General features: G+C 42.6%; 1 protein-coding gene across 2 annotated transcripts in view; it reads left to right on the forward strand.

Annotated features, from left to right (window-relative positions):
* LOC108443471 (pleckstrin homology domain-containing family G member 1) overlaps positions 1-23,741 on the forward strand; it is a 54,096-nt gene that overhangs the window by 20,306 nt on the left and 10,049 nt on the right. For both annotated transcript variants that reach the window (XM_017724179.2, XM_017724178.2), the window contains exons 2-9: positions 2,692-3,128; positions 10,898-10,998; positions 11,199-11,268; positions 14,637-14,683; positions 17,278-17,428; positions 18,642-18,773; positions 21,323-21,505; positions 21,892-21,987. In XM_017724179.2, coding sequence (XP_017579668.1) covers positions 2,805-3,128; positions 10,898-10,998; positions 11,199-11,268; positions 14,637-14,683; positions 17,278-17,428; positions 18,642-18,773; positions 21,323-21,505; positions 21,892-21,987 — 1,104 coding nt within the window. In that variant the 5' untranslated portion in view covers positions 2,692-2,804. The remainder of the gene's footprint in view (positions 1-2,691; positions 3,129-10,897; positions 10,999-11,198; positions 11,269-14,636; positions 14,684-17,277; positions 17,429-18,641; positions 18,774-21,322; positions 21,506-21,891; positions 21,988-23,741) is intronic.

A 23,741-nucleotide genomic window follows, 5' to 3' on the forward strand; every position in this document is an offset into this window, starting at 1 on the left:
TAGGTGGAATTCTTTCCCATTCTTGCTTGATGTACAACTTCAGTTGCTCAGCAGTCCGGGGGCTCCGTCGGTAAAATAGGGTAAAATAGGGTCACGCCACATATGCGCAGACACAGTTATTCCTGCAATGCTATCACCAAAGCATTGGTCACGTGACCCTCAATAATTTCTCATTGTTTCAATGGCAGTATGTAAACGCAGCATTTGCGGTTTCCTTTCCTTTATTTAAAAGGAAATTTTTGCATAATTAACTGATTTAAAATGTCAACAGAGCCGGTTGATGTAGGTTCTCTGGTGGTTCTGGATGGTAAATAAAATGACTATATCTGTGTTGTAGTCATGGCGACCCCTGGTTCTCATCACCACCACTGTAAAGACCTCTGAACCATTTCACACCAAACTGCTCTGAATGACTCTTTACATCCCAAACACTGAGTGATGCAGAAATTTTGAAAAAGACTGGAATTTCAGATAAAAACTAGATTTTTGGGCTGAGCATCTGCGTCACACCACTGACCAGTCGATATAGAGTCCCTAGTTTTGGTTGTCTTTGACCACTCAACGCTGGCAACCCAACCTGAACGAGAGTTTTCTGTTTAATGTTATTCATGTGAGTTTTGAGGTGTTTAATGATCGTCTCAGTCTGTCTCGTTCTCTCAAACCGTTGTTACGCCGCCTCCTAAGAAGCGTGTCCTGCTCCTTTTATAGCACGAGGCGCATCTTGTGTGTGAAAAGGAGTCGTCAGAACGTCTTCGACAGCCGTGAAAATGGTTTAAAACGGTCTCAGCACGGTGTGTTTTGCATGCAAAAACACATCAAATGGACCCTACTGTCCACATCGTGCACTACAGGGGTCTCAAAATAGCCCAGAACAGTGCCTAATATATCTAATTTGGGACTGTTAGTGCATGTTTGGTTGGGAAATAGAAGCCAAAACACACAGTGCACTATGTATAGGGATCCATTTGAAATCCAGCCCAGATAACATTACAATAAATAAACAAGTAAATGCAGTGAAATATGGCAACACGGTTATTAATGCTTTGTAGACGAGTCCAGTTAGAAGAACACCGGTCTGTCCAGCTCAATCACCAGCGCCTGATTTAATTTAATGGATTGATTGATTAGATAAACTAGCTTTTGGATGGTAACTGTAAATACTGGACTTCGTCCAGGAGAGCTTTGGCATGTGGCATTGTTTTGCTGAGTGACCATCCCACATGTTACCGTAAGTGAAAGTGGGTCAGTGCCTGAAACCGTAAACACTGAGAGAGAGCCAAACGCTCACGTGGACAGAGCCAAACGTGGAGGTTAAAGCTGCAGCTCTGTACTCAAGCGATGGTCATATAACCCATTAAATGTCCAGGCTTCCATTTCTCACTCCTACGGCTTCAGAATAATCAGCCAGGTCTGCACTGTCTTCCTTAAGGCTACCGTACAGTGGACACTTCATGCATGGTACTGCTGTCCATTGCACACTCTACCCATATAAATATAGGACAATGAAAGTTCCGGCTTCATTTCCTGCAGTTGTCATGTTTGGTATCAGCTCATTCTTCAGAAAGGTGTAGTATTCCAGCCTAAACGTCTGTGGTGAAGTGAGTTACAGTGCGACTAGGCCAGAGACGAGACTCACTCTGGGAATTATACCACAATTTCAGGATCACTCCGTCACACACAGAGCACTGTGTCTCTGAGTGAAAGCGTCTCCCGTTACACTGTTAATCTGACCATTAAACCCCCCCGTCCCTCTCGATCAGCCACAGCCATGAGACTGAGAGGGAGTCTAGACTTGTGGGCTCCTGGAGGGCTGCTGAATACAATCACACAACTGAACACACACACACACACACACACACACACACACACACACACACACACACACACACCCGAACCCTCCTTTACCTCTTCACGTATAAACAGACCAACTTACCTCTTCCTTTGAGGAGTTGTTGAAAAATTGATTTAATTTTTTTGTGATGGTGAGATCAGGGGGCAGGAGGGAAACTCCCCTGACTGCAGCATGGCCCAAAACGAGTCCTTAGCTGGGAAGGAAGGTCCCTCTCCACCTGGGAAACTAGCTTCAGTGTAGCATCACTCAAGCAGTTGGCCCAGGAAGCTTTGTTGCTGTGGTATAGTGTCGCATACGTACCAGCCCAGGTAGCCTTGTAGATGTGGTCTCGTTGCTCAAACCGTGTCACTCGAGCAGCGTCGTTCAGGTGGCGACACTCAAGCGACTAGTCTGGGAAACCTTGTAGCTGTGGTGTAGCATTGCTCGAGCAGTGTGCCCAGGAGCCCTCTTGGCTGCAGTATAGCATTGCTCAAGCAACCGACCTGGAAGCCAGTAGCTAGGGTGTAGCATTGTTCAAGTAGTTGGCCCAGGAGACCTCATAGCCACGGTGCAATCTTGTTGAAACGGACATCCAGGGAAGCCTCATAGGTACAGTATAGTGGTGTTCAAGTGGTCAGCCCACTGAGGCCAAGCCTCATAGCTGTGCTGTAATGTTACTGAAGCAAGTGCACAGGGAATCCTTGAAGCTTGGTGTGGTGCTGCTCAAGTGATTATCGGAAATGAGCCACAGCACTGTTTACTATTCAGTGTAAAAATGTGTAAACGGCAGTTCTTTCTTGGATTGAAAACTTTGTTTATACATAAAACTAAAACCCTCTCTCTCTTTCTCTCCCCAACAGAGTACCCATTCTCCCCTGATGTCTTGCCCCCATTGCTGGAGGTCCCTGACGCTGAAGGGGCGGTCCTAAGCCCCAACCTGAATTCCGCCCTTAGATACAACTCGGCCCACAACATGGACTCCTCCCACTGCAGCGATCGTCCAATCAGCTATGGCTCCACATCTTCCTCTGCCTCCTCCCGGGACAGCCACTGCTCTCTGGGGGGGCGGGGTGTTTTAGGCTCCACCCCTGAGCGTGACCGAGACTCTGGGGCAATCAGACTGGAGCTGGTCCCTGCCCGTCAGCTGGAGGAGGCGGAGTCAGGAAGACAGACGCCTACACCCACCAATCAGGAGGAAGCTGATGGTGGGCGTAAAGTGGCGTACGTGGACCGTGTGGTGCAGGAGATTCTGGAGACGGAGAGGACTTACGTACAGGACCTGATGAGCATCGTTCAGGTGAGAGTGAGTGAGTGATGAGGGATGGAGAGTCTGAACCTGGTCCTTAAGGTCCCCCAGATGGTCCCCATTTTTGTTCCAAACCAAATGTACTAAGGATGAAGGAAAAATGAGGAGCATTGCGGGTGCCTTGAGGATTCGGTTGTGGTGTACCGGCTTTACAGACGTGCCAATACTGCATTTACTCGAGTTGTAGCTCAGTTTCGGTTCAGTCTTTGCACATTCATATCTATTACTACAGTTCAGTCGATGTGGGTGAAGTACCAATGTAATGTCCATAGTTGGCAGCAGCTATGAAAGGCCCTAAGAAAGGCCAGTTTCCTTCCATTGGCTAGGTTTCCTTTTATCACATGATGTTACCAAGCTGGGAAGGTGAAGGCTAGCACGTGCTTCGTCCAAGAAACACTGCATCTTTTCCAACTGACATTTAATGGGACGTTATTGGAGTTCAACAGGCTTGGAGGAGGATATTACCTGCTAATCCTGCTAAGACACCTGTATTGACTGTCATTGTGCTGAGCGAGAGAGGCCAGTTATGCTCTCATGGACAAAAAGCTATGGATGGCAGTGGCAGCACTGGGGATCACTGGGCTCATTGCTATCATGGCTCCAGGGCCTGGTTAGCTCATCAGACTTTTAATCTGAGGGTCCAGGGTTCAAGTCCCTGTTCGGGCACTGTTCGTTGCTTGCTACCAAAGTTTGCTTTGTGGCATCTTTGGGGATCAAGGTCATGTTCTCCCAATGATTCAGGCAAAGCTTATACAGGACCATTAAGAGCTTTAAGCATTGATGGAAATAAATCTGTTATTGCATATCCTTGGATATCAAACTCACAAAGCAACATCTCAAGGCAACAGTCTTTGTTTGCTGCTTGCATACTAAATAACAAAACATGTCATGGGGATATTATAGTTGACCCACTGATGTTCAGGAAAATAGAAAATGAAATAAGTTTAATAAGTGCTGCTATCCAGAGTAAACACATTTCTGATATTTCAGTTCATTTGGGTGGCTGGTAGCTTCTTGGTAGGAGAGGTGAGCCAACAACCAGAAGGTTATGGGTTCAAATCCCACGACTGACCAGTTGGCACTGAAGCCCACACTGTCCACCCTTGTTATTTAAAGTTTTTGCTTTTTTGTAGTGTTTATACACGCCTTGCTGTTTGTTCCACATTTGCCACAGATGAGATACGACCACCTACTCCTGTGTTCAAGTTGGACGTATGTGCTCATGTAGGCTTGTGTAGGCTTAAATATGATTTAATGCAGTTTATCTGCTCTTCTGGCAGATGGCTCATGCTCGGTTAAAGGGTCTCAGTGGGTATTTCATGTCATCTGTGCTTTCCAAAAGTTTCATAGCACCATTAGTTTGAGTGTTAACATTATTACTACGATGATTGTATTGTGAGCTCGTTGGCAGCAGCCGCAACTAATTGCACAAGGACTCTACGTGATACGGGAAAACTGTTTTTCTTATGAAGCGGAGCAGATATTTTTGGCATTGGAGCGCACCAGACGTCATAGAAAAATGTAAATAACTGTGAGAGTTTTCCGTGTTGAGGTGGGGCGGCAGGGATATCTGATACAGAGTGAAACTCCGGTTTCCTGGTTTACCCTCAGGCTACAAAAACAATGAGACGTTTCACAGGAAAGAGGCAGAAATGAAAGGCTTTACTGCTTCAGAGTTCATACAGAATGCAGCACGACATGGTTGGAGCCGAGCTCCGGTATGACTGCTAGTTTTCGGGCTCACGTTGATTGGATTTGAGTGTGGTTTTGTGGACTAGAGGAGCACTTAGTATGAAACCCCTCTTCGTAAACGTTAATAAAACTGCTTAGAATTCTTTGTAACTTTGCGACAATGCTCTGTAAGCCTGTTTATAAACTCTAATAATGCTTCATAAGGCTCTAATAACATGTCACTAATTATTCCTTCAATCCATTTTTGTACTACAATGTGCCAATATGACTAGAATACATGAATAGCCTTAAGCCTTAACAATGTCACTTTACCTGAAGTACTCAGTGATGGCATTTTAAGTGTTTATAATGATAGGTGCTATAATTATGTAGAGGATATGTTCTGCTATAGATGTTTGTTACTGTTTCTGTTGCAGCAGTACCTACAGGATGCCTAATGGAAAAAAGCATCATTTTTAGTTTGTTTTTATCGAATAGCATCACAGTGCTTCTTGTCTTGAGTACTGTAGTCATCCTGGTCTGGAACTGACCAGTGAAACGTTCTCCACTGAGCTCTCCTGTCGGTCAGCAGCTGCACTGAAAACATGAAACGTTAGATTGGCTACCGACATGGTTAGGAAGCAGCAGAGGAATCGGCCAATCACGCTCTGATTCTGCATAGCACTAGAAATCCCATAGAGGTGCCAGCAGAAGCAGCATTAAAGGCTGAGCCTGAACTCGGACGGTCTGAGTGGGTGAAAGGTGCGAGTGATTCTCAGGGTGTCTGAACCTGCTCATCTCTGCTGGGTGTGTGTGTGTGTGTGTGTGTGTGTGTGTGTGTGTGTGTGTGTGTGTGTGTGTGAGAGAGATCCAGAGGAAGTGCAGGTGAAACTCGACCCCACACACACTTCCTGTGTTCCTTCACTCCCCCTTCTCTCCTTATATCCCTCCATTTGTTTTCTTTTTCACTCTTTCCTTTTTTCTTGCTCTCTTCTTCTTTCTTTAACGACTTGTCTCTCTTACTCATTCGTTCTTTCTTTCTTTACTTCTCTCTATTATTCCTTATTCCCTTATTTCTCTGTCCCTCTCTTTTCTTTATTTCTGCTTTCTTCTTTCACTTTATTTTCCTATATCTGTCTATCCATCGCTCAGTCAGTGCCTGTCTGTCTGTTTTTCCTTTTTCTTTTTTCTCTTTTTCTATTTTTTTCCTTTATTTCTTGGTTTTTTGTTTTTCTTCTGTTTATTTCTATCTGCTTGTCTGTAGGCAGAAATAGGATCACACTCACACACTCACACTCACACACACACACACACACACACACACACACACACACACACACACACACACACACCCACCGTGTAGAGGATGGAGGGGTGTGGTGGTGAAAACACAAACATTTACCCAGACTGTTCCGCATTCAGCTCATTCATTCATCTGTCAGCAGGTCCCAGTGTTGCGTTAGGGCTGCTGGGTAAACTAACAGCTCTTCAGTGTTTTATTGTATTCGGAGTGTTTCTCTGCTCTTATCTGATCCACCGTCTCCACACGAGCTCCACCTGCAGACTCTAAACTTTGTTTACATCCTCTGATGCGTGAGTTCCGGCTCTGGGCTGATGAGATTTTCCTGATAAAGCAGTAGGAATGACAGAAATGGTGTTTGGCCTGATTTGGGAACAACAAGCATTCCTATCTAGAAGTTGTCTCATCTGATCCAAGTATGTTGTAAGGAGTTGAGTCTGATCTGGTGTGGAGATCAGTGTCTGATTTGAGAAAGGTGTCTGATCTGCTATGGAAATGGCGTTTCCTCATTCAGGAATGGAGTACGATTTGATTTAGGAGCCATTATGTCTCATTTGGGAGCAGTGTCTGATCTGATCATTTGCATCTGGTCTGATTTGGCAATGGTGAGTGATCTTACTTTTGGAATCATGAGATCTCATTTGGGAATGGTGTCTGATCTTAACTGTTTTGGGAATCATGTCTCATTTGGGAATGGTGTCTGATCTTATCTGAGTGGTGACTGATTTGATCCGGGAATCATGATATCTCTTTTGAGAACAGTGTCTGATCTTATTTGTGAATGGTGACTGATCTGAGAATTATGATGTCTTGTTTGGAAATAGTGTCTGATCCAGGAATCGTATCTCGTTCGGGGGTATTGTGTGAACTGATCTGACCATTTGCATCTGGTCTGAACTGGGAATGGTATCTGATCTGAAAACGGCATCTAATCTCTTCTGGTCAGCTGCCCAAATCAGGAATCATTGGGAAGCCAGTTGTCAAAGTAGTTCAGACGGGAATTTGGCGGTGGTGATAAATGTGTCTGTGTGTTAAGGATAGAATCAACAAACCCAAGCGTCATGTTCCCTCAGGTCAGCGGCTGCTGGTCCTACATTTAGATCCCGTGTTATAAATTACGGACTCTGTCCTTCAGCTTCACTGTAAATCAGACCGGACGGCGGCCGAGTTGCTGTGCTACGCTGAGTTTACCTACCGGAGGTGCGTTGGTGACGGTCTGCCGGAGGGCTGGTGTTGTGCCTCCGAAGGCCGTGACCTGCATTCCTTGGACTTCTTCACACAAATACACACATCGCCTGTGGCTTATGGGGTCGGGTGGGTTCTGTATACACAACACTGACCATCCGAGTCCATGACAGTGTGTTTATTGAAAAAGAGCTGCACTGAATTTAGGAATATGAAAACCTTATAACCAGGAGTGTCTTGGGGGGACACGGTGCAGTGTTTATGGTGGGTCGAGGGGCCAAAAAGACAAAACTGTGCAAATATGAATTCAATGTCTTTTACATAGAAGAAAAATACGTTCTCTTATGAGACGATGGGATGAGGCTTTATAATGTCAAATAACGACACTTTTTTTTTTTCTCTCTTTTCATTTACACCATTTGAAAACATCAGCCATCCTTTACATTAGATGAGTCTGTAATGGTGAACGGACCAATAGAAATGGGAATTATTGGAATAAAACTGTGGCAATAATGTACATTTAACCAATAGAGACCCCAAACAATGGTTTAGAACACTAATTGGCTTCAGTCAGAAGTAGACATGCACAAAGTCAATAAAAAGTGCCATCAAATCGCTTCCGACTTCTGGCCACTACATGGACAGTGATTCTCCAGAAAACCCTGCCTTCTGTTTGGCTCCCGAATGGCTGGTTCATGATTCCTTTGACTATGTCCATCCATTGTGTTGCTGGTCATCCTCTTTTACCCTCAGCTCCTTTAAGCATAATGGTCTTTTCTGATGAACTGGTCCAAAATCAGAGCTTCAGTTTGGTCACCTGGGCTTCAAGTGAGCCATGAGGCTTGATTTGACCGAGGAGCCATTCCTTTCTTTTCCTTGCCGTCCAAAAGTCTTCAACACCAAAGTTCAGAGGCATCAGTGTTTTTCCTGTCTGGCCTGTTTATTGTCCAGCTTTTACATCAATAAAAAACCACAGGGAAGACCACAGCCTGGACAATCTGGTCCAAATCTTTGCGTTTGAAGATCTACTCTGGGTCCATCATCCATGATCTGCCAATCTGTGTCGTCTTTATTTAGAGCTGGATTCTTTACTGTTAATAGCTGATCTGAGTAGGTTAAAGATGTCCACCAATTCCACATCTTCTCCATCAAAGGTATCAGTCTTTGTCACCATAAACTTAGTCGTCTTCATACTTGCTTCATACTTCATGCATACATTTTTCATAGAAACCTTTCAATTTGAAATATTGTTGATTTACTGTTTATACATAAAATATGGATATGTCCTTCTGTCTTTATGGGTGAGGAACGTTAGAAAAAATGGAGCTTTCACGGCCTTCAACACCTATTTCCCCAAATTTCATCCCAAAGCAAGAGAAATTCACTCATTATCAGTGTTTATAGTGGAAAAAATGAAAATACCTCAATGTAAAAAATCAGTGCTTGGGTGTCTGAGGGTTTAACTGAGTTTTCACTGTGACCGCGCATCACATCACAGCGGCATCGGCCAAACTAGAGAAGCTAGTGATGTTAATGCGCACTGATGTGGAAACGATCACGCAGAAGAAAGTTCAGTGCAGCACTTTTTACTGAGGTGGATCAGGTGAAACTCCTGCTTAAGTATTTTATGTTTACATTCTCTCAGTGAGGGGTTCGACGTTCAGGTTGGGGGGGGCGGTGCTGACACGCTGGTGTCATCTCAGTCTGGGTCTGTAGCAGTGGCTGCGATGAGGTGAGGAAAGATCCTGTTAGAGGCAGAGAACACACTGATCCTACCTGTCAGTATGTGGTGCGATTAAAGAGTGAACTCTGTGTGTGTGTGTGTGTGTGTGTGTGTGTGTGTGTGTGTGTGTGTGTGTGTGTGTGTGTGTGTGTGTGTGTGTGTGTGTTTCAGTTGACGGTGTTAAGGTCCGGCCTTTTTCCCAGCATCGCTACTTACTGCAAACTCCTGTTTGTGCTGTTTGTTAGAGATTTCTCTGAGGGAGTCAGTGTCTCTCTCTCTCTCTCTCTCTCTGTCTCTCTGTCTCTCTGTCTCTCTGTCTCTCTCTCTCTCTCTCTCTCTCTCTCTCTCTCTCTCTCTCTCTGTATCTTTAGAACCACAGTGGATCTTCTTACTCTGTCCAGCATCTGTAGTTGTTCTTCTACAGAAGCTGTTCTTCTCTCTTTGTCATTATTTTGGTCTAAAACGAAATGCTAAAGCTCCAACATCAGAGGTTTGAGCAATCACGAAGCACCGCAGATGTCACCAACAGATCAGAATGAAACTAAACACAACAAAGGAGTTAGAGACCAAGTATGAATGGTCAACATGTCATGGGTTCCTTTCCACACTAAGGTACTTGAGTGGGTCTGACTTTATTTGGATAATCTCCTATAGATCATCTGCAGATGTTCAAACAACTCAAACTCATTAGACTCTGAACAGTGGTGGGGTTGGGGTTAGGATTTGGACCTGGGTGAGGGTTGGGTTGAGGTTAAGGTTTGGGTTAGAGCAGGTTTAGAGGTAAAGTAAATAAGTATTTCAAGGTCAGTTTAGTAGATATTTAGTTCAATGTAACTTGAGTGTCTGTTAAGCTCAAAGTAAATGAAGTATCTGCGAAGCATCTACAGTGGACTCAAGTGCAAGTACTTGAGTAAATGTGTCAAGGTGCTGCCCACCTCTCCTCAAATACTCAGGGGGTGAGGACCATGTGAGGAGCCAGTCCCAAGATGGCGCGGTCTCAAATATTTACACATGCTCTATTGTTTTAATCTGAATGAAACCAGTTTTAATACGTCAGTTACTAAGTCAGTTACTATAAACCGACACAGAAAACAAACATCTGTTCCGAAAGCCAGACGTCCCCAAACTTTTGACAGGGAGGAAGAGAAGAAAACTGGCCTTTGTATAAGGAACTGATGGCACTGGGTCGAGTTCTAACAGGACGCTGACCCAGACCTGAACTGGACCGATGAGGCCAAATAAGGCTAAACCTGAAGCCCAGGCGGCCAATCTGTGCTCATCTGCCTGACAGGCTGCCTGGTTCGGCTGACTGCTGATGGGATTAACACTCATAACACCTTCATCCTTTCATTCATCTCTCTCTCTCTCTCTCTCTCTCTCTCTCTCTCTCTCTCTCTCTCTCTCTCTCTCTCTCTCTCTCTCTCTCTCTCTCTCTCTCATTCATGATCACACGCAACCTTAAGTGCTTTAATATCAGCAGGTCCTTCCGTTGTGGAAGTAGAGCCCTTTTGTGAGTGAATATCAGGTTGAGCTCAGCTTTTTCAGTGCTGGTGAAGCTGAATGTGGTTCTGTTTCACAGCTGATCTTCTTTAAATGGTGACTCTCTTTCAGTGTTTGATCAAACAGTCTGCAGGTTAAATGTTACCCTACTGTCCATTTTCTGTGTTGGTGCAGTCGAAACTCTGTAACAGCTGCAGCGTAAAGTGAGTCATTATGTGCTGAATAAACTGCTGTTATGACAGATTAGAGGTCTGAGCTAACTGCTGTATAATTAGTGATGAATTGATTAAGTATTTTTCTCTCTCTCTCTCTGTCTCTCTCTCTCTCTCTCTCTCTCTCTCTCTCTCTCTCTCTCTCTCTCTCTCTCTCTCTCTCTCTCAGGATTATCTGGACTGTATCAGTAATCAGGCTCGACCGTTGTTGGGTGTCGAAGACAGAAATTCACTTTTCGGAAACATTCATGACATTTACTGTTTCAACAGGTAACACACACACACACACACACACACACACACACACACACACACACACACACACAATATTAATTTATTAATTAGAGGAAGTTTATTTTTTTTTCTTCTCAGTGAAAAAGCTCAGAGAATTCATGAGCCTCAAACTGACCAGCCTGATCGACTGAGCTAAAATTTTCATTCTCTTCTTTTACCTCTGTGTGTGTGCGCAGGGATCTGCTGCATGATCTGGAGAAGTGTAACGCGGACCCGGTCGCCATCGCCGAGTGCTTTGTAGCCAAGGTAAAGTTCACTGAGGCTGATATTAAATCCTAATATAATAAATAAATAATAATATAATAAATCGTATAAGAAGCAGAATGAAGACTGTATAACCAAGGGAGGGAGTGACGACACACAGCCTCAGCACAGAACCTGCAAACATTTCATCAGTCTGTTTTAAGTCCTTCCGCCAAAGAAAGTAGAACCTTTCTTATGGACAGAGCCATAAAACGGTCAAAGTGTCAGGTTCTGCTCAAATGAACCTGGAAGAGGTGCCGGTCAGTCTGAAGAGTTCACAGCGCATCCTCCCTCTCGCTCTCTCTCCCTCTCTCTCTCCCTCTCTCTCTCGCTCTCGCTCTCTCGCGCTCTCTCTCGCACTCTCTTGCTCCCTCTCTCGCTCCCTCTCCCTCTCTCTCTCTCGCTCTCGCTCTTTTTACCTATCTGTTAGAGCTCGTCTTTTCAGACAGCTGTAGTAACACGAATGCTGTAAACACACACACACACACACACACACGCATCCTCATCTGTGGTGTGTGTTTATGGAGTGTTTGTGTTTATATAATTAATGTTTATTGTAATGTTCATGGTTTATTTTGATCGTGTTGAGCCGGCGAGGCTTATAATTCATTCATAAAATAGACCCAAACCGAACACTCACAACTCTTACTGACCTAAAACGGTCATACCGGACGCCCCTGAGGCCTCTGCGTGTTTGTGTGTCTACAGTAATCACTCCTTCGGTAAATGGCAGTTACACCGCAGTCACATTCCTGAGCTGAGCGTCTGTAGGGTCCGCAGGCGGGAAGCTTGGTGCTGAGGCCTTGGGGAACCTCCGCCCTCCGGTCGGCTGTATGTGGGCATTACGAAAGCTTTTCCTATAAAATCAGTGCGTCATGAATTGATATTGGCCTGTTTCACCATGAGCTGCACTACAGTCCCCAGCATGCACTGCATGCTCTACAGCGATCTATGAGACCGCTCCACAAAACGTCAGGGGTCCAGTTCAAGCAAATGGGCGGTTTTAAAAACCCTACGGTACATTGGGGACATTTAAAGAGATTTTAAAGTTTTCTGTTGCTAATGTAGCCTAATGTTTTATGTAAAACTTAAAACAAACTTTTTTTTATTTTAAATTGTTTTTGAATTGTTTGAGTATTTCGTGACTTCGTTGCAGTTTTGGCATATTGTGAATAAAAACAATGGCCAGTTTTAGTAGTCGAGTTTGACTCCCCTGTTCTGCGATATGGCTCATTTCTGCTAGCGCCCCCTATAGGATTTCTGTTGCACTGTTACATTTCTTGGCCGTTCTAGATCAAGCCTAAACGTTAGAAACTCGCAAAGGCATTCTTCTGTGTTTTATATGAAGGTTTTAATAGATATTAACACACATTTGAGCTTGAATGGGTCAGTTTTACAGTGAATTTCAATAAAGAGTCTTGGCCAGATTACGGCTCCTATTCAGTCAGTGGTGCATCTAGAACTTTTAATCTTTGCTCACATCCATTTAAAATCATCATGTGATTTCAAAATGCTTGTACCCTGTGGCAAAATCCGTACAGAAGTGAATGGGAAGCTCCTAGCTGGCACTTCCTAATGTTGGTGAATCAGATCAGGACTTCATTTCAGCTCCTGAAGTCTCATGCAATGGACAGCTTGCCTAGAAACTAAAATCTTGATCACAATTTTCAGAAAATTTTATTTCTGTCCAAAATTTAAGTCCAATAAAAGCTTTTCTAAAGCACTTGCAGAGTTTAAATACAACGAGTAACTAATTACATTTCCAGAAAGTCTTCAAGTCGTCTCTGAAGGGCTGGAAAGCATTGAGGGTTCACCACTGCTAATGTTCCAGTTCTGTTGTGCTGTTTCAGACCATATAAAAGATTGCTGGCTAGATAAACATCGTTTATCATTCTGTTGTGTGCAGTTCTGTAGATGTGCGCTGCTGGATCTTCATTCTTCTTTAAGGGCTTTTATGTTTTTAAGTGGCAGATGGTGGTCTGCCAAAGACATAATGGGCTTTTCTTTTTCCTGCAGAGTCAGGAATCTTCACTGAAGAGCATTAACGAGACCATCCATGCTGACCACAGCACAGACACTATTACACACACACACACACACACACACACACACACACACACACACACACACACACAATATGCTTTGCTAAGTATTAAAAATTTAATCTAAAGCTTTTGCCGTAATGTACAGTAGCAATGTTGCTCACACGTCCTCCTAGTGTTAGTACAGACCAACATACAACAACAACAAGCCTTAATAAGTACAGATATTAGTATTTCACTCTCAGTCTCCATTTCCCTGCTGTATAATTACTAAATCATATATGAAAGTTAATAAATTTCTGTTTTTACTGTTGAAACATTAATGCCAATAAAGCCCTGCTGAACTAGAGAGTGAGAGAGAGGGAAAGAGAGAGAGGGAAAGAGAGAGAGGGAAAGAGAGAGAGGGGAAGAGAGAGAGGGGAAGAGAGAGAGGGAAAGAGAGAGAGGGAAAGAGAGAGAGGGGAAGAGAGAGAGGGGAAGAGAGAGAGGGGAAGAGAGAGAGGGAAAGAGAGAGAGGGAAAGAGAGAGAGACTGCAGGAAGAGAATATTGCTTTGATAGTGTCTTGCCCTGTACTTTTCCCCAAGTCTTTGAAGTTGGTGGTGGGGCAGGGCAAGCGAGATGCACTAAATAAAAGAGGAGTCACCAGACTGGCATTACAGTAAACAACTCATTATACTGTGCGCTTGCCTTAGAGAACGGAGTATCATCACTGTCCAGAGAAAAACATGCAGTTCTAAAATAGTAACTTTACAGGAAAAGGCAAAAACTTTCGACTTAATGCCGGTTAATGTAAAAGGGTTGTATTCCAAGTGATTTTGGAGCATTTCTGTTGGTCCATCTATCATCAATTTTTCACAGAATGTAACGAGCAGAACAATCAAGTACTGGTGAAATTCATGCATCTCCAATTTTGTCAGTATTTGTTTTTCTACATCATTTGAATGCAGCATTTCTCCTTTACATTGTGTGCAAATTTCATGATGACTGGGCTAATGGAAATGCTCCAAAACCAGTTAGAATAAAATCTCTTTACATTAACTTACATTAAATATTAAGGGCATTTTTGCCCTCTCCTGTAAAGTTACCATTTTGGAGAGACTTTTTTTTTTTTTTCATTAGCTCAAGTCTTTTTCACTCCCAATCTCTTTTCATGCATCCTCTTGCTAACTTTTCTCTCTACATTCCTTATGTCTTCCTTTCCTTTTCCTTGGTTTGCCAGGTTTGTCCTTCTTGTCCAGACGGCATTTGTGTCAACTCGTTCGTTGTCACGATACGTCTTTGTGTATCAGTAAAACAATGTAACACTTTTTTTTTTTTTTTTTTTACAGAGTGAAGAATTTCACATATATACGCAGTACTGCACTAACTATCCGAAGTAAGTAACTTGCAAACATACCTTGCACTAAGTTCTGCCTGATGGGACTACAAGTGCATAAGTGCTTGGACCCCTAAATTGCTGCTGGCAGTTAAAATGTACCATGTAAATATGTCGCTGCATTTTATCCACTTTTATTCCCCATGATGTAAAACAGCACATACCTTTGCCAAATGCCATTTCTAAGCCCAGTCTTTGTACATGTGGGAGACAAGCTGCTTTCTCTGGGTTTTAACAGGTTTATGAGCTTTTTTCCAATGGGAAGTGCCTGACTTCTTGATGACCTTCAGCTGTCAGTGTGATTGTATGGACATGTGTGTCACTCTATATGTGCAATGTGAAACTTACGACTGGGTGTGTGATCGCGTCTCAGTTGTATGTGTGCTTGTGTGCATTGTGCTGTACAGTAAAGGTAAAATTATAGCTCCATAGGTATGAATGGGTCTTTCATCCCATACCCTGCAGCTCTTTCTACATATCAGTGGCGGAACGTGACTATTAGAGGTAGGCCTTCGATTTTAAGCCATAAATATCAAAACTAGGTCCAAAACAAGAAAAAAAAAACAGTTGCTTTAAACAGGTGTTTAAAACTGTGAGCCAACGCTGGTGCACATTAACATCTTTAGGTCTTTCTGTCAACCCTCTCAGGTCAACGATGTCATAGGCAACATCAAAGGACCCTGTAGATCACAGGTCGGCAACCCAAATGTTAAGAGCCGTTTTATCCTTGGGAGCCACAACATGTTATGTCCATTTTACCATCTTGGCTTTAAATATGTCTTAGTCAGTCCTAATGTCCTGGTACAGGCTGTAAAATAAAATGAGAATGCAGACTTCATAGTCCTGCAGCTGTAGTCGCTTTTCTCAAAGTTTTCCTCAAAAGAACAGTTTCTTGTAAAATGTCTCTCAACGTTCGATTGTTTTACGAGGCTGAAGTTGCTTCTCATTCACCAGCTTCTTGTTCCAATTTTCAGGTTCCACCTTAAATGGTGCTCCAGCAGGGCCAGAATGTAACTGCTGCACCACTTAAGGTGGAACTGCTCTAAATGATCGATGTTCGTCTTAAATCTCTCTCTTTGCCTTTTCGTTATCTACTAGCTAAGTCAGCTGCCTCAGATATATATTGATCATTAAACTCTATAAAAATCTCCTACAATCAGGAGCATCCCAACATTTTACAAAATGCACATCATCCCTTTGACTTTATGATGTACCAGCTGAATTTTCTACTGCATATTGACACCATTTAGATGCTGGTTGAAGGTGCTTAGTCTCTATCATTAAATGTTAGTGTCTCTGGTGTTTAATGTGAGGTGCCTGTATTGGTCAGTAATGCTGGGCAGTATGACCCAAATGCATAGATGACTCCGGTTTGGGCTGTGAACCCTGAGACCTGACAGACGTGTATTTTTTTTACTTCACCATTAGTTCTCTCCAAGCACCCTCCTCCTGAAGATCAGACTGGACATGCCTTTATACCTCAGTGTAACAGAACAGCCTTTAGGCACTTCCACAGAAAACTTGGCCTCCTGTTGGAACTGTGCTGGAATGATGCTTGTATTATGGGATGTCTGAGTGGCATGGAAACCCTGGTTGCCATACAAATTCTGTAGCATCCCACAGCCAGAGTTCCCAAATTCCCAAAGCCAGAGTTAGGTCAGTGATTACTGTGTGTGTGTTTATCAATAGACTCTTGTTTGGACCACCGAGACCCTTCACCCTACACACCCTTTCACAGCTGGTGACCCTAATGAAGGTCACACGGCATGCCGTCTGTCTTTTATACACACACACACACACACACTGAGTACAGTAGTGCTCTGAAGACACTGGCCGTATCTGAGCTGCACTCAGGTCAGATTTCCAACTGGGACAATGTGGTGTCTGTGTGCAGGACGCGACTGGAATGCACACATGGACGTTCTCTCTCTCTCTCTCTCTCTCTCTCTCTCTCTCTCTCTCTCTCTCTCTCTCTCTCTCTCTCTCTCTCTCTCTCTCTCTCTCTCTCACTAGGTTGCTGAGGCATGTCAAGTCAGTGCAGCAGTTCTAATAAACAGTAAAGTCAGAGTATTAACAGCAGGGTCTGACCTCACAAACCGCCCAGTGGGGTCTGTGCCTGTTCAGAGTGACTGTAATGAGTAATAATCGACTGTTTGTTCAGGGCTTGGTCAGGTTCAGACACCAGTTCTCAAATATTTGTCAGGTTTGGTTCAGGTACAGATTTCAAGTTGGGGTTCCTCACATTATTTTTCTCTCTTCAATCTTAGTAGTGTGATTTTCTAAACGCACAATGAGATAATAATATACTTGGTCAGATGCGTCGGGTTCGGACAGAATTTGGTCAGATGCGGTTGGGCACAGACTGAATCTTGCTGGGTTACAATCGGATTGGCACAAAATGATGGGGGTGTAGTTTTAAACTGGGACAGATGACAGTTGGGTTGGGACAGAATTTGGTGGAGTTTGAATGAAAAACTTGGTGTGGACATTCGGGTCAGACAGAGAACGTTCCCAGGCTTTAACTGGACCGAAATTTAAGGTCTGAAGCTCCCAGTGAGGGTATGAAGAATAATGTTGTGTTTGTTTATGTGCAGGTCAGTGGCTGTTCTCAGCGAGTGTATGCGGAATAAGGCCGTTGCAAAGTTTCTGCGTGAGCGTCAGGAGAGTCTGAAACACTCCCTGCCCCTCGGCTCCTATCTGCTCAAACCCGTCCAGAGGATCCTCAAATACCATCTACTGTTGCATGTAAGAGTCTCTCACACACTCTCTCTCACACACACACACACACACACCCACACACCAGTCCAGAGGATCCTCAAATACCATCTACTGTTGCATGTAAGAGTCTCACACACACACACACACACACACACACACACACACACACACACACACACACACACACACACACACACACCAGTCCAGAGGATCCTCAAACACCATCTACTGCTGCACATGCACTTTAGTAGGTGCAGTTTACTGTGTCCTACTACACTTATTGGCCATTTTATCAGAAACCCTTCCAAATTGGTTCACTTTGCAGGTTTTCAGTTACAGACTGTAGCCCTTCTGTTACTGCAGTTACCGGCCCCTTCTTATCAATCAATCAATCAACCTTTATTTTGACTCGGAAGTACATTGAGGGCAACCCTCATTTTCAATGTAGCCGAGCATTTACAAAAACAGGGATTGACATGACAAAGAAAATAATAACTACATTTAATCATTTTAAATTAAAAGAAAATTTTAAATAACAGTGAATAAAAGATAAAAGTAGATAAAAATAGAACTTGAGATTTAAATGGTAAGAAATTAAGATCAAAATAGATAAGAAATTAGTAAAGTAATAGTACAATATCACAAATTAAAAAAGTAATCATAAAAACTTAAAATAAAATGAGAGGAAATAAATAAATAAAAAGAGATAAAAAAAAACTAAGGAGAACTAATACAAAAATAAAAGTTACAAATAAATATAATTAAGTAAAACAGGTGCAGGCTGTCTGTAGGTGGTTTGATATTAAAATTTTAAAATGACTGAGTGACACCAGTGACCTGAGTTTTAGTGTTTCCTGTAGTGAATTCCAGCTCACTGGTGCACTGTAACTAAAAGCAGATTTTCCCAGTTCCGTAAAAACTCTTGGTACCTGGCAGCTGATCCAATTACTAGAGCGAGTCTGATAATTACTGTTATTTGTAATCATCAATGAAGTGATGTATTCTGGAAAATGACCGGAAAGTGTCTTATAAATAAAAATAAAAATAACCCTGTCCATCAATGGAAGGAGACCACCATAGGCACACCACTGACAAGATTGTTTGGGTGGCGGTCCATTCTGAGCACAGCAGTGACACTCATATGTTAGTGTGTGGTGCTGGTTGGAGTGTATCAGGCGCAGCTGCAGGGGTGTGTATGTGCACTGATCTGAGAACAGCTGTTCACTGCTGTGTTGTGTAGGAAATCGCCACTCACCTGGAGAAAGACTCAGAGATGCATGAGGTGGTCCAGGAGGCCATCGACACTATGCAGAGAGTGGCCTGGCACATCAACGACATGAAGAGGAAGCACGAGAACACAGTCAGACTGCAGGTAACATGTTTGTTACATATTTTGTAGATGTGTCCTTTGTTCTCCCACGAGCACCATCCACCTCTAATGGCCCTTATTACTGATACTGCAAGGGTCAGTGCTGTGATTTGCTTGTAAGTGATACTTCAAACTCTGTGTACTGCTCTATTTGAATGAAAGAACTACAGTCATAGCAACAGTGCACTGCAGCTGGGCTTCAGCCTGGAGCTACAGATCAATCGAAAGGTCAAACAAGAAACATGCCGCTCACGGCATTAAAAAAGTAAATGTGTGAACAATTTATCAGCTTAATATTGATTGTCCCTTTCTGAAAAACCTTGTACCTTCATTTTTGCCTTTATTTTTTCATGATTATAGTAACCAGTTGCTGTTTTCATGAAGAATGGACCAATAGAAACTGTCCAGAATTACTTAAACTGAGATTATTTTCCTTGTTTCCTTATTTTCCTCATCTGTTGACGGCTAAGAATGTATTTTTTCCATTTTCCACAAAGTCAAATTTTGGGGACACCAGGTTTTGTTCCCTACAGCATGAGATATTAGTATCTATATATAGCAGAAATTGATCCTAAACCGAATATTAACCCTCTATTGCATAATGTTGCCTCAGGGCAACAAACTCTTTTTCCTCCATTTACAATTATTTGATAATGAATATATTGTGATAATTTAATCCCAATGAAATGTTTGGTTTGTAATAAAGGGAGGAGTCTGAATAAGCCAATAAAAAGTTTCTATGCGGTCAAAAGTGGTTCCTGGTGGATATTTTAAAGGTCTTTTTTTGGCATGGCGTGGCTTGCGGATGCCATGTTTCTGTCCTACGCAGTTTCCTTCAGAAAAATTCTAATTTTCCCATTTTTTCCCCCCCTTTTATCCATCTATTGGAGTGTAAAGTCATTTCCTTCCTAACGTTCATTGTCATGTAAATGATTTGTATTACTTAAATATGCATGTTACCTAGAAGCAACACTGTTCGAGAGTGACATCGATATAGAAATTTATAAAAAGTTACTAATTTTCATTCCAAATACAGTACAGAATAAAAGTTTTGGGCAACTTGCACATAAAATCGTAATTAAAAAGCTGTTTATTTGGGCAATGGGTGTTTATTATCTCAGAAGAGCACATTAAATACAAATACACATACAGAATGTAGAATGCATTTCAGTGTTTTTCCCAAATCTCTTCTCATTTTCCGTAATCTTGTCAATTTGCAGCAAGAAAAGTGAACCAAACGTTTTTAAACATTACTGTCACAGTGTGTACAACAGAGGGATAATCTCAGGAATTAAAAAAGGAGTATTTTGTTGGTCCCAGAACTGTTTTTCTTTGGTTGGGATGTTTTTGGCCCCTTTTCCTTTTTAATAAAAGCAGGTTGTAAAAAAAGACTCACTTTGCGCTGCTTTAAGCTTCAGCTCAGCTAAAGCTGCTTTTCTCGCATCTCCAGCAGGAAATTTTCCCTCAAAAGTAGAGCAGTTTCTTGTGAAATGTCTCGCAACGTTTTTACGAGGCTAAATTCGCTGTTCGTTTGCCAGCTTCTTGTTTGAATTCTCCCGTTCCACCTTAAATAGTGCTTGAGGCACCAAAATGCAATTGCTATACCACTTAAGGTGGAACAGAGAAATGTGAAGGAGAAACACTAAAGTCATGAAGCTGAAGTCAGATTCTCGTTGCAAATTAAATGTTTCAGGAAACCAGCTGGAGTGACTATAAACACAAATTAAGTCCATTCGTCTCCAAATTATCAATGTTCGTCTTAAATCTCTCTCTTTGCCTTTTCATAGCTACTAGCTAGCCGAGACTGTTGTCTGTGTCGCTATGGTGACCAGTAGTCTGCGTTGATCTTCAGGGTTAAAGGGTGAATCAGCAGTTCTATATTAACTCCAGCGTTTAAGACCATTTACTGTTAAACTGTAGAGGAGGATTATTTCATTATTACCTACTGATCTCATTCAGCTGTGGAGCCGCAACAGGGCAGGAAAACAGATGCATGTTGCTGACCCCAGATTTAATGTAGACCTCTGTAAAGTTTTTATGTATCTGTATCTTTTCTCTTTTCATTTGTGTGTTTATTAATCCCTCTCTTTCTCTCCACTGTGTTCACTTTACCAGGCTGATAAGAGTTACAGGTCCAGAATATTTAATTCGGTCATATCGATAAGACATTTCCCAGTCGATTTCAATTCCACTGATGGAATGGCCAAAAGGGTCACTACAGAAAGAGGTTAACATGGTAGTGCTGGCTAACTTGAAGCATGTGCCTGTAAGCGCTGCAAAAGCAATGCATCTGACCTTTTTTCACCTTCGTCTCGCTCTAATAATGAACAGCTACTCTGATACAGATACAGAGCTATTCTGACCAAATTATCTTCATGACGTTTGACGTTGACTCGTGTGGTTCATTTAAGGGACACTGTCATGTCAGTAAGCTCAGATCTGAGCAAAATATAATCAATATCACCTCAATCAATAAAAATGTAGCATTTAATAAACTATTGAGATGTCTTGAGATATTAACCCCACTTACACTCTCTCTTTCTGTCTCGCAGGAGATCCAGAGTTTGCTGACCAACTGGCAGGGTCCTGATCTGATTGGCTATGGTGAGCTGGTTCTGGAGGGAACGTTCCGGGTTCAGAGAGTGAAGAACGAGAGAACGCTTTTCCTCTTTGATAAACTGCTCCTCATCACCAAGAAACGGGAGGAAACCTACACATACAAGGCACACATACTGGTGAGGGTACAAAAATACAAGGAAAACATCCACATCTGTGCTGATATGTCGGATTATTCTGTAAAATCTGCCTTGAAACTGTAGGCCATTTTATCAGAAACATCTACCATATAGCTCCTCCTGTTACAGACTGTAGCCCACCTGTTGCAATGCAGGGTTGCTGGGCTTTTGAAACACTCACATTGTGTTTCACATAGAGCTGTAAATATCAGGTTCAGCTCCACTTTTTTGATATTCTCCAGCTGAAGCTGAATGGTTGTTCCAGTCTTTATGTAAAGCATTTCACATCTCGTATTTCCTTCAGAATTGAAATTGGTTAATTTCTGGCTGATTCCAGTTCAGTTCAGTTTTGGTGCTGTTGCTCATCTCTGTTTCTCTTTCTCTAGTGCTGTAACCTGATGCTGGTGGAGGTCATTCCTAAGGAGCCCCTGAGCTTTAGTGTTTTTCACTATAAGAACCCCAAACTGCAACACACAGTGCAGGTAAACAACACACACAGTCTGGAATGTCTTGCCTGAGGAGCGCTTTTTTTAGATGGATGGGCCAGTGCAGTGAACTTTAGCCTAATAACACCACACCCCTGCGCTCAGAAACTCCACCATGTCTGTGTGGGTCTAGCCTGAGGCCTAAACTGTTATAACTGACCTACAAGTCTGAACCGTCACCTGACAGCTAACAACATGAGCCTGTGTATGTGTGTGCGTACGTACACAGCTGAAACTCTTTTCTGGTTCTCTGTCATCACAGAAGCCAATAACAGTAAACCCATCATTTCAGCTGTGCTTATTAATCCATTTTTATAGCTAACAGTTTCTCCAGGAGCCCTTACACCTTGTTATTTTATGAATATTGTTTCACTGTTGCCATGGTTCGTTTTCGAGTCCACGCTTGTTTGCTTTTGTTTGTGCAAAATGTTCCGTCCCATCCTTTGTCTTTTTTTCAATGGACTCATTACCGTTAGCGGCGTTATGTAACAAATGATGGAAGTTGGATTGTTTTTCTTTTTTCTCCTTGGTCAGCCTGCAGTGTGTGTAGTTGCTCTGTTATAGCTGGTTATGTGTCTGTTCAGCTGTTTGTGGCGGTCAGGTTGATGTGAGGGGAGGTAATTTTGGACACTAAAGCTTCAACTGCAACTAAATTCAGTGTTTTCTTTGTACTAACGCTATTGATTCTCAAAAAACTGATCATTTGAATTAGTTAAAACTGGTGAAAGCACACAAAGCAGTGCATCAGCCCTTCTGACCGGTCAAGATAAGGTTTTTCAAAAAAAAATTGTATTACAGAAGCAAATCTTATCTTGTTTTAGGAATCTTACAGCTTCTTTGTTCAAGTTAAGAAATCTTAACTTACTCAATCGAAGTCGACAGTCAACTGTCATATGTTATCTAGCAGCCAATCATAGGTGCACAGCTGAAACGTAAACATGTAATCATAGTAATCAAGCTAGTTATCCAGATAGCTACCATCAAACAAAACTAGAGTGCAATAAACTGAAAGTTAAGAATATTGTGTCAGTACCCCCTTGGTGTTTATCAGTGTTACCATTCTCAGTTTCAGTCTCCATTTCCCAAACGCTTTAGCTGAGCATGCTAACATTATTTCTCCTAATAAACAACCACACGTTTGGCTCTGTGTCACTGAGTAATAGTAACGTAATGGTGATGGTCTGCAAGGACCCAAGCTGGGCACAGGCCACTGTTATCCTACCTTAGCATTGCAAAACCCTAACCCTTAAACTGTATGAAGTTTAGTGACTGATAATGAAGAAATGTTTTAATTGACTTGCTTTTCCATGTCAGGTTGTCACTGTTCTAGCAAAAGTACAGCAGAGCACAAAAGGGTGAGAGTATCACAAACACCCTCATTGCTGTGATTGGATTGTAGTAGATCATCATAGCCGTGATGTTATTTACCAAATTAAACATGACCTTTTGATGTTCTATTGGTTTTATACTATTATATTCTTGCTTAGTCCAAACTGCTCTTGAGCTAAAGTACTGCCGGAAACAAGAGCCAGTGCTGATGTCTGGAAAGAAAGATACAAAATGCAGCACATTTTAAGTGCTAGATTAGTGGTCATTTAAGGGCTTCGCAAGGAGATGGGTCTTCAGTCTGCATTTGAAGGCTTAGCTGGAGGTTTGTTGGGTGCCAGGACAGAGACAAGTCTTGATGCTTGTTTTCCATGCGTCTTGAAGAGTAGTGGGTGAAGCAGGGCCATACCCTAAGCTAGATGGGT

This window comes from Pygocentrus nattereri, chromosome 9 (assembly GCF_015220715.1).
Source record: "Pygocentrus nattereri isolate fPygNat1 chromosome 9, fPygNat1.pri, whole genome shotgun sequence".
Classification (NCBI taxonomy): domain Eukaryota; kingdom Metazoa; phylum Chordata; class Actinopteri; order Characiformes; family Serrasalmidae; genus Pygocentrus; species Pygocentrus nattereri.